At 43.4% G+C, this 15,386-nt stretch overlaps 1 protein-coding gene across 4 annotated transcripts in view; it reads left to right on the top strand.

Moving 5' to 3' along the window:
• The window catches only part of LOC117354551 (oocyte zinc finger protein XlCOF6-like), a 70,135-nt gene extending 56,994 nt beyond the window's left edge, over nt 1-13,141 (top strand). For all 4 annotated transcript variants that reach the window (XM_033932272.1, XM_033932270.1, XM_033932269.1 and 1 more), the window contains one exon: nt 9,674-13,141. In XM_033932272.1, coding sequence (XP_033788163.1) covers nt 9,688-12,321 — 2,634 coding nt within the window. In that variant the 5' untranslated portion in view covers nt 9,674-9,687 and the 3' untranslated portion in view covers nt 12,322-13,141. The remainder of the gene's footprint in view (nt 1-9,673) is intronic.
• Nucleotides 13,142-15,386: the final 2,245 nt, after the last annotated feature.

Here is a 15,386-nt window from a genome sequence, read left to right as displayed (position 1 = left end):
ATAAATATTTTCCTTTGTACCATCATACGGATTGTAATTCTATTCAGGTTGTGTACGGCATTTTTTGTCCGTGCCCAAAGATCTATATCGGTCAGACGAAGAGAGCCATCAAGTCCCGCATTGCTGAACATCTGAGTTGTATTAGAATAGGCAAAGTTGATGCCCCATTGGTCGATCATTGGGCTCAGCTTAATCACTCAGTGTCTGATCTTCTGTTTTGTGTACTTAAGCAATTTACTTTATCCTCTGGTGGTGGCATTTCTCGGTTGCTTACATATCATGAGCAAAAACTGATTTTTGCATGGCATACTGTTATGCCTAATGGACTCAATAGGGAAATGGAGTGGCTGGTACCATATTAAGAATTAGTGTTTGTGCAATTTTTATTTTTATTATGCTCGCTGTCTCCTTTTTTGGTTTCAGCTGCTGTCTATTTTGATTGTGGCGTGGTTATTTAAAGGTACCTCCTTCCTTTCGACGTCACGACGCTTGCGTGGCGATTGCAAGTTCAGTTCGTGACAGACCTTGCTGTGACTCTCTGCCCAGTAGGCTAGCCTTTTCTTCTTTTTTTCTACTTATGTTTTGTTATTTTATTTTCTCTTGGGCATGCTGTTATAGTCATACTTCATTTTTTGTTTTAGCGTTATTCTCCCTTTTGAAAAAGAAAGCTTTGAAACACGGCCTGTGTCAAGGAGGAGAGAAGAATTGAATGGGAATTTACTTGGCCTTATGGTGATCGTGTGAGGACTTATGTGGTGTATTTTCCTGGATCTGCTTATGTGGTGTATTTCCCTGGATCTGCTTCTGCCTTTGTTTTTTCTGGTTGTTGATTTTTTTTTTTTTGGTTTTTCTGGTTTTTCTAGCTTGGCGTTACCTCTTTTGGGGGATATTTGGACTTTTTTGTGATTTTGTACATTTTGCGTTCTTTGCACATTGAGTTTTGAATTTTGCACATTGAATTTTGAATCTTGAACTTTGAACCCCCCAACGGGGTTTTTGACATTTGGGACTTTTTGAGTGTGCTTCAGCTGTTTCACGTCTGTTTTGGATTTTTTTCAAACATCTTTTTTTACAAGCTATTCTTTAAGCTGCTTTCAGGGTTATAGTGTATTTCTTTCTCTACATGATCTCTAGATTGCTGTTGCTGTTGTTATTGTCATTGTTGTATGGTTGTTTGTCTGGTATGTCTATATACTTATGCTAAATGCTTTTTATATGTTTTTGCTGTGGTTAATTTATAAATGCTGTGATACTAATTTATAAATGCTATGATATTAATAAAGTTTGTGATATATTTAGGTACTTTTATTTTATTAGATTGAGTAATTCTAAGATTTGCCTTTTTACTAATTTGTATGTTTGATTTGATTTATTGAGAGGGGTGTTTGCATTTAATGTATTAGTTTAGCCCCTCTTTCCTTCTTTGGTCTCTCAGGGTTTTGTTGTTTGGTATTGAAACTTGGTTGCCAAGTCTTTGACCAATGCTCCAGCAGGAGTAGGTCCTGCGTCATACTGTCGGGCATTGAGCTTTTGTCGGGCACTGTGCTTTCTTCTATTGTGCTTTTCCCTACTATGTTGCACAGTTTGGTGTCATCAGCAAATAATGTAATTTTACCTCGAAGCCCCTCAGCCAAGTCTCTTACGAAGATGTTAAATAGGATCGGGCCCAAGACCGAGCCTTGTGGCACTCCACTGATCACCTCCGTCGTATCAGAGAGGATACCGTTTATCACTACCCTCTGGTCTACCTCTATGCCAGTCCCTAACCCATGCGGTTAATGTTTCACCCAATCCCATTCAACCCATTTTGCTCAATAACCTGCGGTGTGGGATGCTATAAAACGCTTTGCTGAAGTATAAATACACGACGTCCAGGGACTCCCCTATATCCAGCTTTCTTGTTACCCAGTCAAAGAAGCTGATCAGATTTGATTGGCAGAACCTTCCCTTCGTAAAACCATGTTGATGGGGATCACGTAGGTTCTCCTCGTTCAGGATCATATCTAATTGGCGGTCTATAATTCTCAGCCTCCGTCCTGCATCCCTTTTTGTGGAGTGGAATGACGTTAGCCGTTTTCCAATCCAACGTGACTCTTCCTGTACTTAGGGAAAGATTGAAGAGCGCGGATAACGGCTCCGCTAGGACGTCACTCAACTCCCTGAGCACCCTGGGGTATAGTTTGTCCGGTCCCATAGCTTTGTTCACCTTGAGTCTTGATAGCTCATCGTAGACACTGCTGGGCGTAAACTCAAAATTTTGAAATGGGTCTTCCGAGCTTTCCCTTGTCGGCAGCTGAGGGCCGGATCCCAGCGCCTCGCAAGTGAAGACCGAGCAGAAGTATTCATTTAAAAGTTTGGCTTTATTGGAGTCCCATTCTACATAGTTCCCGTCGGGTTTCCTAAGGCATACTATCCCATCTGTGTTTCTTTTTCTTTCACTAATATACCTGAAGAAGGATTTATCGCCCTTCTTGATGTTCTTCGCAAGGTTCTCCTCCATTTGGAGTTTGGCCTCTCTGACTGCCGTTTTGACTGCTTTTGACTTGGCCAGATAGTCTTCCTTGGATTCTCGCTTCTCTGATTGTTTGTAGACGATGAACGCTCTTTTCTTGTTTTTTATGAGGTCTGAGATCTCCGCAGAGAACCACTGTGGTCTATTGTTTCTTCGCCGTTTACTTACTGATTTTACGTAGCGGTTGGTTGCTTCGTGTATGGTTGATTTCAGAGTTGACCACATTACCTCTACATTATCTGTTTCGGCTTGGTTTTGCAGCACCCAATGGACGAAATCTCCCATGCTTTCGAAGTTTGTGCCCTTAAAGTTGAGGATCTTGGTTGATGTGCTTGACTTAGTGAAACCCTTCCTGAGGTTGAACCATATCATGTGATCACTGGAGGCCAATGTATCACCTACTGAGACCTCTATGACACTTTCTCCATTGATGAGTATTAGCTCCAGTATCGCCCAATCCCTGGTGGGCTCTAATACCATTTGTCTGAGTCTTGCTCCCTTTATATAGGTTAATAGCTTCCTGCTGCCACTGGTCGTAGTGGAAAGTTTGTTCCAATCCACATCAGGCATATTGAAGTCTCCTAACAATACTGTGTCTCCACGCAAAGTGATATTCTCTATGTCTTCGACTAATTCTATATCCATGTCCTCCTGTTGTCTTGGAGGTCTGTATACTACGCCAAGATACAGGCATTTGTCCTTCCCCCAGCGAAATTCACCCAGAGGGATTCCCCGGTGAACTTGATATCTGCGATTTTGGTAACTTTGATGTCCTCTTTAGTGTATAGTGCTACCCCTCCTCCCATTTTGCCCTCTCTGTCTCGACAAAGTAAGTTGTATCCTGGTATAGCCATATCCTACCCATGGGAGTCTGTGAACCAAGTCTCGGATATCGCCACCACATCTAGGTCAGCGTTCCTCATTTCCGTCTCTAATTCCAGAATCTTATTGCCCAAACTGTGGGCATTAACGTACATAGCCCTCAATACCTTATGTTTGTTATGTCTCTGTGTAGATATTCCTGCTTGAGCTAATTGGACTCCCATAATACTGTTTGCAATGTGTGTACTTACCTCTGACTTGGGAATGCAGTGTGTACTTACCTTGGACTCAGAAATGGATTGGCAACTTACCTTGCCAGGTTGGTTACTTGCGCCAGCACGTGAGTGGGTACCCTCCCCCAACTGACCTAGTTTAAAGCCCTACGAAGAAGGCGGGCTAGTTGGTGTCCAAAGACTTTCTTTCCCCTTCTGGTCAGGTGAAGTCCGTCTGGTCCCTGTAGTCCTTGCAGCGTCTCTCCATGGTTTAGGAATCCGAAGATCATCTTCCTGCACCATCCGTGCAGCCAGTCGTTTGTCCTCTGGATACGATCCTCCTTGACTTTCCCCTTGCCTCTCACTGGGAGGGTCGATGAGAAGACCACCTGCGCTTCCATCCTCCTCAGCTTCTCACCCAGGGCTCCAAAGTCTTTAGATATGTTCTCCGTGGTGTTCCTGGCAGTGTCGTTCGTTCTGACGTGGATGAGAAGCATGGGGAAGTAGTCATGGGGCTTGATAAGTCTGTCTAGGCAGGCGGTTACATCTCGGATCCTGGCTCCTGGCAGACAGCAAACCTCTCTTGATTGCATATCCAGTCTGCAAATTGGTCCTTCGGTGCCCCTCAGCAGAGAATCCCCAATGACTACCACTCTGCGCTTCTTTGGGGGGATCTGATCTGTTGTCTCCGGAACCAGAACCGTCTGATGGACAACTTCCTGTACCTCATTGGCAGGATCTTCCTGTAACAGCTGGAATCTGTTCCTCAAGATGATTAGTGGGGTCAATGTTGAACTGCCCTGTGTACGAGAGAAAGAGACAGAAGAATAGGAAGAGGAAGGTCTTCTACTTTTGCCGGTGGAGGAAGTTACCAGCTGCCAGGAGTCAGCGTCTCCAGCCTCTTCTTGTACCCTTATCGTTGGTTTCAGGGTTGCAGGTTCTGACGGTTTGGGCGTCCTGAGGATGGTCTTGTCTGGCTCCTGCTCGGTGATCTGGGACAACTCCTGGATGACTCCGTCGATGAAGGCCTCGTCCTCTTGGATGCTTCTCAAGCGCTTTACCTCAGCTCCTGCAAGATGTCTCCGTCTAGCTGATCCATCTCTTCTGTCTGTGTGGAGACTGTTGTCATCTGCTTGGGGATGGCCTCGGTCTGTACAGAGACCTCTGTCCTCTGTCCTGGCTCTCCTTCCGTCTGTACATGGACCATGGCCATCCCCTGGATCCTTTTGGTGGCTGGGCCGGTCTTGATTGTAGCCCTGTTGCTTCTTGTTCTTCCTGCCATTTTCAAAAAAAATTTTTTTTTGTTAGTTAAGATATTTGTTAGTTTAGATATTTGTTAGTTAATTATGTCTGCCTGATCGTTAGTGAGCTAGAAAAGTCTGCCTGTTAGATAGAATGAAAGTCTGTCTGTCAGAGAGTTTGAAAGTTAGAAGGATAGAGGTAGTTAGTTAGTTAATTGTTAGTTTAGTCTGCCTGTTTGTTAGTTGGCTAGAAAGGGCTGCCTGTTAAATAGTTTGAAGGATAGAGTGACTGGTAAGGTTTGGCTGTTGTTTAGTTAGAGAGGTCTGTCTGCTTGTTGGCTAGTTAGAAAGGTCTGCCTGGTTTGAAAGTTGGATAGAAAGTTTAAAAGATAATCTAAAAGTTAAATAGCTAATTGTATGTGCCTGGTGGTTGTACTCCGCCTTGTTATGTGTTAAGATCTTACCTTGGCAGTTATCCGGAGCCCTTCCTTGAGGCCTTTCGCAAAGGCGCTTGCCACGCACCGAAATGCTGTGCGCTGTTGGCTCCTCCCCTTTTATGGGGAAGTTCAGCTGGTGACGTCGGGGGATGGGCAGAGTTATCTCTCGCCTCTTCCCCTCAACTCTACTCGGTCCGCTCCTCTGACTCTACTTTCTCTGTACTATCTGCTTCCCCTTAGCTGGTTTCTGCTCCGCTTTCTGTTCCTTTCAGCTCTCTCTGCCTGTCTTTCTGCTCCTCTCTGCTCTCCTTTCAGCTCCCTCTGCCTGTCTTTCTGCTCCTCTCTGCTCTCCTTTCAGCTCTCTCTGCCTGTCTTTCTGCTCCTCTCTGCTCTCCTTTCAGCTCTCTGCCTGTCTTTCTGCTCCTCTCCGCTCTCCTTGCAGCTTTCTCTGTCCCAATTCCTACTAGGTTCCCCTCAGCTTCCTCCGCTCTCTGCCACGTGCTCAGGGTTCAGATGGGCACAGCACCTCCTATCTTCCTGCTGCTGAACTGAACTCTTTGCCGTTGGCTCCTCCCCTTTTATGGGGGAGTTCAGCTGGTGACGTCAGGGGGGTGGGCGGAGTTATCTCTCACCTCTTCCCCTCAATTCTGCTCGGTCCGCTCTTCTGACTTTGCTTTCTCTGTACTATCTGCTTCCCCTTAGCTGGTTTCTGCTCCGCTTTCCGCTCCTTTCAGCTCTCTCTGCCTGTCTTTCTGCTCCTCTCTGCTCACCTTGCAGCTCTCTCTGCCTGTCTTTCTGCTCCTCTCCGCTCTCCTTGCAGCTTTCTCTCTCCCAATTCCTACTAGGTTCCCCTCAGCTTCCTCCGCTCTCTGCCACGTGCTCAGGGTTCAGATGGGCACAGCACCTCCTATCTTCCTGCTGCTGAACTGAACTCTTTGCCGTTGGCTCCTCCCCTTTTATGGGGGAGTTCAGCTGGTGACGTCAGGGGGGTGGGCGGAGTTATCTCTCACCTCTTCCCCTCAATTCTGCTCGGTCCGCTCTTCTGACTTTGCTTTCTCTGTACTATCTGCTTCCCCTTAGCTGGTTTCTGCTCCGCTTTCCGCTCCTTTCAGCTCTCTCTGCCTGTCTTTCTGCTCCTCTCTGCTCACCTTGCAGCTCTCTCTGCCTGTCTTTCTGCTCCTCTCCGCTCTCCTTGCAGCTTTCTCTCTCCCAATTCCTACTAGGTTCCCCTCAGCTTCCTCCGCTCTCTGCCACGTGCTCAGGGTTCAGATGGGCACAGCACCTCCTATCTTCCTGCTGCTGAACTGAACTCTTTGCCGTTGGCTCCTCCCCTTTTATGGGGGAGTTCAGCTGGTGACGTCGGGGTGGGTGGGCGGAGTTATCTCTCACCTCTTCCCCTCAATTCTGCTCGGTCCGCTCTTCTGACTTTGCTTTCTCTGTACTATCTGCTTCCCCTTAGCTGGTTTCTGCTCCGCTTTCCGCTCCTTTCAGCTCTCTCTGCCTGTCTTTCTGCTCCTCTCTGCTCACCTTGCAGCTCTCTCTGCCTGTCTTTCTGCTCCACTCCGCTCTCCTTGCAGCTCTCTCTCTCCCAGCTCCTACTAGGTTCCCCTCAGCTTCCTCCGCTCTCTGCCACATGCTCGGGGTTCAGCTGGGCACAGCACCTCCTATCTTCCCGCTGCTGAACTGAACTCTTCACCTTTGGCTCCTCCCCTTTTATGGGGGAGCTCGGCTGGTGACATCGGGGGGTGGGCAGTTATCTCTCGCCTCTTCCCCTAAATTCTGCTCGGTCCGCTCCTCTGACTCTGCTTTTTCTGTACTGTCTGTTTCCCCTTATCTGGTTTCTGCTCCGCTTCTTTCAGCTCTCTCTGCCTGCCTTTCTGCTCCTCTCTGCTCTCCTTGCAGCTCTGTCTGCCTGTCTTTCTGCTCCTCTCCGCTCTCCTTGCAGCTCTCTCTCTCCCAGCTCCTACTAGGTTTCCCTCAGCTTCCTCCACTCTCTGCCATGTGCTCGGGGTTCAGCTGGGCACAGCACCTCCTATCTTCCCACTGCTGAACGAAGAGGGGAAACTGACCGGATTGACAGTCAGTCTAGAAGCGGTATGCAGACAGATTGATAGGCTTAAAAATGATAAATCCCCGGGACTGGACAGCATCCACCCGAGGGTAATCAAGGAACAGAAAGGGGTTATAGTTGAACTGCTTCAACTAATAGCCAATCTTGATCAAATCAGGAAAGATTCCGGAAGGCTGGAAAGTGGTGAATGTTACGCCAATCTTCAAGAAAGGTTCGAAGGGAGATCCGGGAAACTACAAACCAGTGAGTCTGACTTCGGTACCAGGAAAGATGGTAGAGGCGCTAATAAAGGACCGCATCATCGATCACCTTGACAGACACAAACTGATGAGGACCAGCCAGCACGGCTTGTGAAACTTACTGCACTTCTTTGAAGGAGTAAATGGGCGGATAGACAAGGGTGATCCAGTCGACATCGGTGAAAAGGGCAAACAGAATGCTAGGAATGATTAAGAAGGGGATCACAAACAGATCTGAAAAGGTTATCCTGCCTATATACCGGGCCATGGTATGCCCCCACCGGGAATACTGCATCCAACACTGGTCGCCATACATGAAAAAGGACAAAGTACTACTTGAAAGGGTCCAGAGAAGAGCGACAAAAAAAATGGTTAAGGGACTGGGGGAGTTGCCATACAATGAAAGGCTAGAGAAACTGGGCCTCTTCTCCCTTGAGAAGAGAAGACTGAGAGGGGACATGATCGAAACATTCAAGATATTGAAGGAAATTGACTTAGTAGAGAAAGAGTGATTGTTCACACTCTCCAAGATGAAGAGAATGAGAGGGCACTCGCTAAAGTTAGAAGGGAAAATATTCTGTACAAACGTAAGGAAGTTCTTCTTCACCCAGAGAGTGGTAGAAATCTGGAACCCTTCAGGGATTCAAGACAGGGTTGGATAAGTTCCTACTGGAACAGAATATATACAAGTAAGCGGACTGCTGGGCACAATGGACCCAGCACAATGACCCAGCAATGGAAAATCTTATGGTCTTATAGGATGGAGTAATCTAAGGAAATACTTTTTTACAAAAAGGGTGGTAAATGCATGGAACATTCTCCCAGTAAAGATGGTGGAGACAGAGACTGCGTCTGAATTCAAGAAAGCTTGGGACAGGCACGTGGGATCTCTTAGGAAGAGAAGGAGGTAATGGATACAGCGGATGGGCAGCCTGGAGGAGCCATTTGGCCTTTATCTGTCATCATGTTTCTATGTTTAATATAAGTGGTTTTATTCGAGCCATCAAAGGTCTTTCTGTAGAATGAAATATTCCCTGAAATAATTTTTTTTAAAAAGGTCTCATCAACAGCTTCAGCCATTTAAAGTATTTAACAATATACTTGGCATTCTACAAGTTTGGGAATCCAAAATTGAGGTCCACGTTTTTTATGAAATAGCTATTTCCAGTGCAATAGGTGTGTCATTCTGGACAAGCGGGTAATCTCCCCATGGCCGCGAGCCTTTGCAGAAGAAATCCACTCTGTATCCCTCCTACTTCACTGGGAGCTGTACTGCCACCTACAGTTCTTCCCTTCTGCACGCGAGCCCGATCTACTCTACATTGGTTTGCTAAGGTTTTACAGAGTAGATGTGACGGCAAAGGAGGACTCTATCTTTGGGTCCTAAGTACTACGTCCCGGGGCAATCATGCCGCCCTAGATTTATGGGACGGCTTTTGTATATCTCGCTTGTCCAAAATGACACACCTATTGCATTAGAAAAAGAGATTAGGCACTAACCTTGCTAATACCTTTTCTAGGAGATAGGTGTGTCATTCTGGACCCCCACCCTGTCATTTATTTCCTGCACCTGCCTACTGTCTCACTCAGAATGTTCCTCTTTCAGCCTATAACTTGGATGCCAGTCAGACCTTAAGTCCATGAAGAGGAGTCTATTACTGGGGTAATTTGGGGGTACTACTTGAGCTCCCTTAATGCTTCTGTTGGCATGCTTGTTTCCACGTTTGATTGTTGTTGGCTCAAATATTTCTTTTATTTAGAGCAGAAAAGACTTGTTACTTTGAGCCGTTTCTCCATACGCTGCCTAAGTTTCAGAGTGGCTCTTGCCTGCTTGGGAACCAACTGTAGGTGGCAGTAGAGCCCTCTGTGAAGTAGGAGAGACAAAGAAAAGATCCGGAGTGGATTCTTTCTGCAAGGCTCATGGCTATGGGGAAATTGCTCACTTGTCCAGAATGACTCATCTATTGCACTAGAAAATATATTAGCAAGGTAAAACCTAATCTCTTTATAGGAAAGAACCTTGGTTCTTAAGACATTCGTAGTCCAATGCTACATTAGCTATCCTCCTTATTAAACACGGTTAATATCTTAGTATCGCTGTCTTCTAACACTTGATTAATACCTTCTGTTTATATCCAGCAGGTCATCGGATCATGCAAGAAAGGAAGAGAGAAAAGAATCAACGAGAACAAATTCAAAGCCAATTAGAATATGTCTGTGAGAATATTTCTCAAGGAACTAAGAGGAGAAATAGAAGGACTCGTCAACAGGAATCAGAGGAGCAGAGAAACAGTGCAGGAGACTCAGCAGATGGAGTCACTGAGTGTGACAGGAGTAACAGGGAGTTCAATATCATCCCCGAGCACCAGAGACACCTAGCAGAGAGACCCTTCCAAAATAATAATAGTGATCAAGTGACTTCTAAATGTAATCAGGGAGAAAGGAAAGGAAAAGAACAACAGAAAGAATTTACACGTACTCCATACAATAAGAAAACCAATTTTATTTGTAGTAAAAGTAATAGGAGATTTGACTTGTTTTCAGAGCGCCAAATGCACCAGAGGAGTCAAATAAATAAGAAACCAATAACAGGTAGTGAGTCCAATAAAAGCCTCATTGGACTTTCCAATCTAAAAAGTAATCAAATAATTCACCAAGGAAACAAAAAATTTACATGTACTGAGTGTAATAAAAGCTTCACTCGGCTTTCATATCTAAAATGGCACCAAAAGATTCACATGGGTGAGAAGTCATTTGCATGTACTGAGTGTAATAAAAGCTTCACTTGGCTTTCACATCTAAAAAGTCACCAAAAGATTCATAAAGGTGAGAATCCATTTGCATGTACTGAGTGTAATAAAAGCTTCACTTGGCTTTCACAACTAAAACGCCACCAAAAGATTCATACAGGTGAGAAGCCATTTGCATGTACTGAGTGTAATAAAAGCTTCACTTGGCTTTCACAACTAAAACGCCACCAAAAGATTCATACAGGTGAGAAGCCATTTTCATGTACTGAGTGTGATAAAAGCTTTCGTTGGCTTTCACATCTAAAAATTCACCAAAACATTCATAAAGGTGAGAAGTCATTTGCATGTACTGAGTGTAATAAAAGCTTCACTCGGCTTTCATATCTAAAATGGCACCAAAAGATTCACACAGGTGAGAAGCCATTTGCATGTACTGAGTGTAATAAAAGCTTCACTTTCCTTTCACAACTAAAACGCCACCAAAAGATTCATACGGGTGAGAAGCCATATACATGTACTGAGTGTAATAAAAGCTTCATTCAGCTTTCACAACTAAAACGCCACCAAAAGATTCATACAGGTGAGAAGCCATTTGCATGTACTGAGTGTAATAAAAGCTTCACTTGGCTTTCACAACTAAAACGCCACCAAAAGATTCATACAGGTGAGAAGCCATTTGCATGTACTGAGTGTAATAAAAGATTCATTCAGCTTTCACAACTAAAAAGCCACCAAACGTTTCATACAGGTGAGAAGCCATTTGCATGTACTGAGTGTAATAAAAGATTCATTCAGCTTCCACATCTAAAAAGGCACCAAAAGATTCATACAGGTGAGAAGCCATTTACATGTACTGAGTGTAATAAAAGCTTTCGTTGGCTTTCACATCTAAAAGTTCACCAAAACATTCATAAAGGTGAGAAGTCATTTGCATGTATTGAATGTAATAAAAGCTTCACTCGGCTTTCATATCTAAAATGGCACCAAAAGATTCACACGGGTGAGAAGCCAGTTGCATGTACTGAGTGTAATAAAAGCTTCACTTGCCTTTCACAACTAAAACGCCACCAAAAGATTCATACGGGTGAGAAGCCATATACATGTACTGAGTGTAATAAAAGCTTCACTTGGCTTTCACATCTAAAAAGTCACCAAAAGATTCATAAAGGTGAGAATCCATTTGCATGTACTGAGTGTAATAAAAGCTTCACTTGGCTTTCACAACTAAAACGCCACCAAAAGATTCATACAGGTGAGAAGTCATTTACATGTACTGAGTGTAATAAAAGCTTTCTTTCGCTTTCACAACTAAAAAGTCACCAAAAGATTCATACAGGTGAGAAGTCATTTGCATGTACTGAGTGTAATAAAAGATTCATTCAGCTTTCACATCTAAAAGGGCACCAAACGATTCATACAGGTGAGAAGCCATTTGCATGTACTGAGTGTAATAAAAGATTCACTCAGCTTTCACATCTAAAAAGGCACCAAAAGATTCATACAGGTGAGAAGTCATTTACATGTACTGAGTGTAATAAAAGCTTTCTTTGGCTTTCACAACTAAAAAGTCACCAAAAGATTCATACAGATGAGAAGTCATTTGCATATACTGAGTGTAATAAAAGCTTCCCTCAGCTTTCACAACTAAAACACCACCAAAAGATTCATACTGGTGAGAAGCCATTTCCATGTACTGAGTGTAATAAAAGCTTCATTCATCTCTCACGACTAAAAACTCACCAAATGATTCATACAGGTGAGAAGCCATTTGCATGTACAGAGTGTAATAAAAAATTCACTCAGCTTTCAGATCTAAAAAGACACCAAAAGATTCACACAGTTGAGAAACCATTTGCATGTAATGAGTGTAATAATAGATTCACTCTGCTTTCAACTCTAGAAAGGCACCAAACAATTCATACAGGTGAGAAGTCATTTGCATGTACTGAGTGTAATAAATGTTTCCCTTATCTTTCAATTTTAAAAACTCACCAAATGATTCATACAGGTGAGAAGCCATTTGCATGTACTATGTAATAAATGTTTCTCTTATCTTTCACATCTAAAAACTCACCAAAAGATTCACACAGGTGAGAAGCCATATACTTGTACTGAGTGTAATAAAAGCTTCCTACGGGTTTCACAACTAAAAACTCACCAAATGATTCATATAGCTGAGAAGCCATTTACATGTACTGAGTGTAATAAATGTTTCCCTTATCTTTCATTTTTAAAAACTCACCAAATGATTCACACAAGTGAGAAGCCATATACTTGTACTGAGTATAATAAAAGCTTCACTCTTTCACATCTAAAAAGTCATCAAAAGATTCACACAAGTGAGAAACCATTTACACGTACTGAGTATAATAAAAGCTTTACTTAACTTTCACATCTAAAATGACACCAAATGATGCATCCAGGAGACCGATTTAAATGTAGTGAAAGTAATAAAAGTTTTACTCGCCTTTCATATCTAAAAATTTATCTAATGATCCACACTATATTTAAATGTAATAACTGTAATAGTAGCTGTAGATGACTTTGAGATCTAAAAATTCAACAAAAGAGCCACACAGGAGACAACCCATTTACATATAATAAGTATAATAAAAGTTTCACTCTGCTTTCATAAGAACATAAGCAGTGCCTCTGCTGGGTCAGACCGGAGGTCCATCATGCCCAGCAGTCTGCTCCCGCAATGGCCAATCAGGTCCATGACCTGTAAGTGATCCTTTATATCCTTCCATCCCTTCCTTGTCTTTCCTTCTAACTGTACCCTTCTTTATCCTATATCTTCCATATCTATATCCTTCAATAACTTTTTTTTTTCAAGAATTTATCCAATTCCTCTTTGAAACCCTGTAAAGTACTCTGACCTATCACTCCCTCTGGAAGCGCATTCCAGGTTTCCACCACCCTCTGAGTGAAGAAGTGCTTCCTGGCATTAGTTCTAAACCTGTCCCCTTTTAGTTTCTCCGAGTGCCCTCTTGTTTTTGTAGTTTCCCACAGGCTGAAGAATCTTTCTCTCTCCACATTCTCAATGCCCTTTATGATCTTATATATCTCTATCATGTCCCCTCTGAGTCTCCGCTTCTCCAGGGAGAAGAACCCCAGTCTCTCTAGCCTGTCTTCGTATGAAAGGTTTTCCATACCCTTTATCATACGTGTAGCTCTTCTCTGGACCCTCTCAAGTATCGCCATATCCTTCTTCAGGTACAGTGACCAGTACTACAGATGCGGGCGCACCATCGCTCGATACAGTGGCATGATAACTTCCTTCGTTCTGGTTGTAAAACCCTTCTTGATGATACCCAACATTCTGTTTGCTTTCCTTGAGGCCGCTGCACATTGTGCTGTTGGCTTCATTGTCGTGTCCACCAGCACTCCCAAGTCCTTATCTAGGTTACTTTCTCCTAGTACCAACCCTCCCATTATGTAGCTGAACCTTGCATATCTCCACATTGAAGCTCATCTGCCATTTATTTGCCCACTCCTCCAGCTTGTTCAGATCCCTTTGTAATTCTTCACATTACTCTACTGTTCTAACCCTGCTACAGAGTTTGGTGTCATCTGCAAATTTTATAACTTCACACTTCGTCCCTGTTTCTAGGTCATTTATAAATACATTGAACAGCAGTGGTCCGAGTACTGACCCCTGCGGAACCCCGCTCGTGACCTCTCTCCAGTCTGAGTAGTGGCCCTTCACTCCAACCTTCTGCTTCCTGCCTGCCAATCAGTGCTTAACCCATCTGTGTACGTCGCCTTCCACCCCGTGGATCCACAGCTTCCTAAGCAGCCGCTCGTGTGGTACCTTGTCAAAGGCTTTTTGGAAGTCAAGATAAATGAAGTCTATGGGATCTCCCCTGTCCATCAGTCTGTTTATCTCTTCAAAGAAGTGCAGTAAGTTTGTTTGACACCATCTTTCTTTGCAGAAGCCGTGCTGGGTCGTTTTCAGTAGCCTATTTCTGTCTATGTGCTCACTGATGCTGTTTTTTTATCAGTGCTTCCACCATCTTGCCCGGAACCAAAGTCAGACTTACCAGTCTGTAGTTTCTCGGGTCCCCTCTCGATCCCTTTTTGAAGATAGGTGTAACATTTACCACTCTCCAGATGTAACATTTGCCACTCTCCAGTCCAAAAAATTCACACCAATGATAAACCATTTAAATTTAGTGAGTGTAATAAAAGCTTTAGACAACTGTCATATCTAAAAAGCACCAAACAACTCACACGGGAGACAAACCATTTATATAATAATAATAATAATAGTTTATATACCACAGGACCGTGAAGTTCTATGCGGTTTACAATGATTAGAAAGGTGCTACAAATAGAGTAGAACTTACATAGTTGAAGAATAGTGGCTAGCAGTTTAAGTTTATATGTATGTAAAGAGTGTAATAAAAGCTTGACTCGGCTTTTAAAGCTTTAAAGTTCACCACAATATTCACACAAGAGACAAACCATTTACATGTAGAGAGTGTGGTAAAAGCTTCACTTGGCGTACAGATTCAATATGTCACCAAAGACTCACACAAATGACAAACCATTTAAATATACTGAGTGGAACGAAAGCTTTAGCCAGCTTTCAAATCTAAAATATCACCCAAAGAGCCACCTGGGAGACAAAATAGGGTGAACACATGGAGAGAGGGAAGATCCTCAAGTACCAATAAATGTATTTATTTTGTATTTACTATGGGGGAAGAGTGTGGCGCAGTGGTTAAAGCTACAGCCTCAGCTCAAACCCACACTGCTCCTTGTGACCTTGAGTAAGTTACCTAATCTCCCCATTGCCCTAATTGGGACAGACAAGGAAAAATGCTTGAGGACCTGAATAAATTCATGCAAACAGTATAAAAAAATTGAATAAATACTGTGAAAAGTTTCAGCCTCTGATAACCAGAGCTGGCATTGTGACATCATAATGCCTCATTCCACCAATGCCTAAGAGCCAACCTCATCAGTGATGTCACAATGGCTCACTTCTACAAGGGTCATTTCATAAATAATGCACACTATGTTGTTTTTTTTTACATTGTTTTTTTTTTTCAAGTACTGTATTTCTGTACAGTCCTTCAATATAGTCTCCATGCTTT

The sequence above is a fragment of the Geotrypetes seraphini genome, chromosome 2 (assembly GCF_902459505.1).
Source record: "Geotrypetes seraphini chromosome 2, aGeoSer1.1, whole genome shotgun sequence".
Lineage (NCBI taxonomy): Eukaryota > Metazoa > Chordata > Amphibia > Gymnophiona > Dermophiidae > Geotrypetes > Geotrypetes seraphini.
This window is presented reverse-complemented; position numbering and strand designations above follow the sequence as displayed.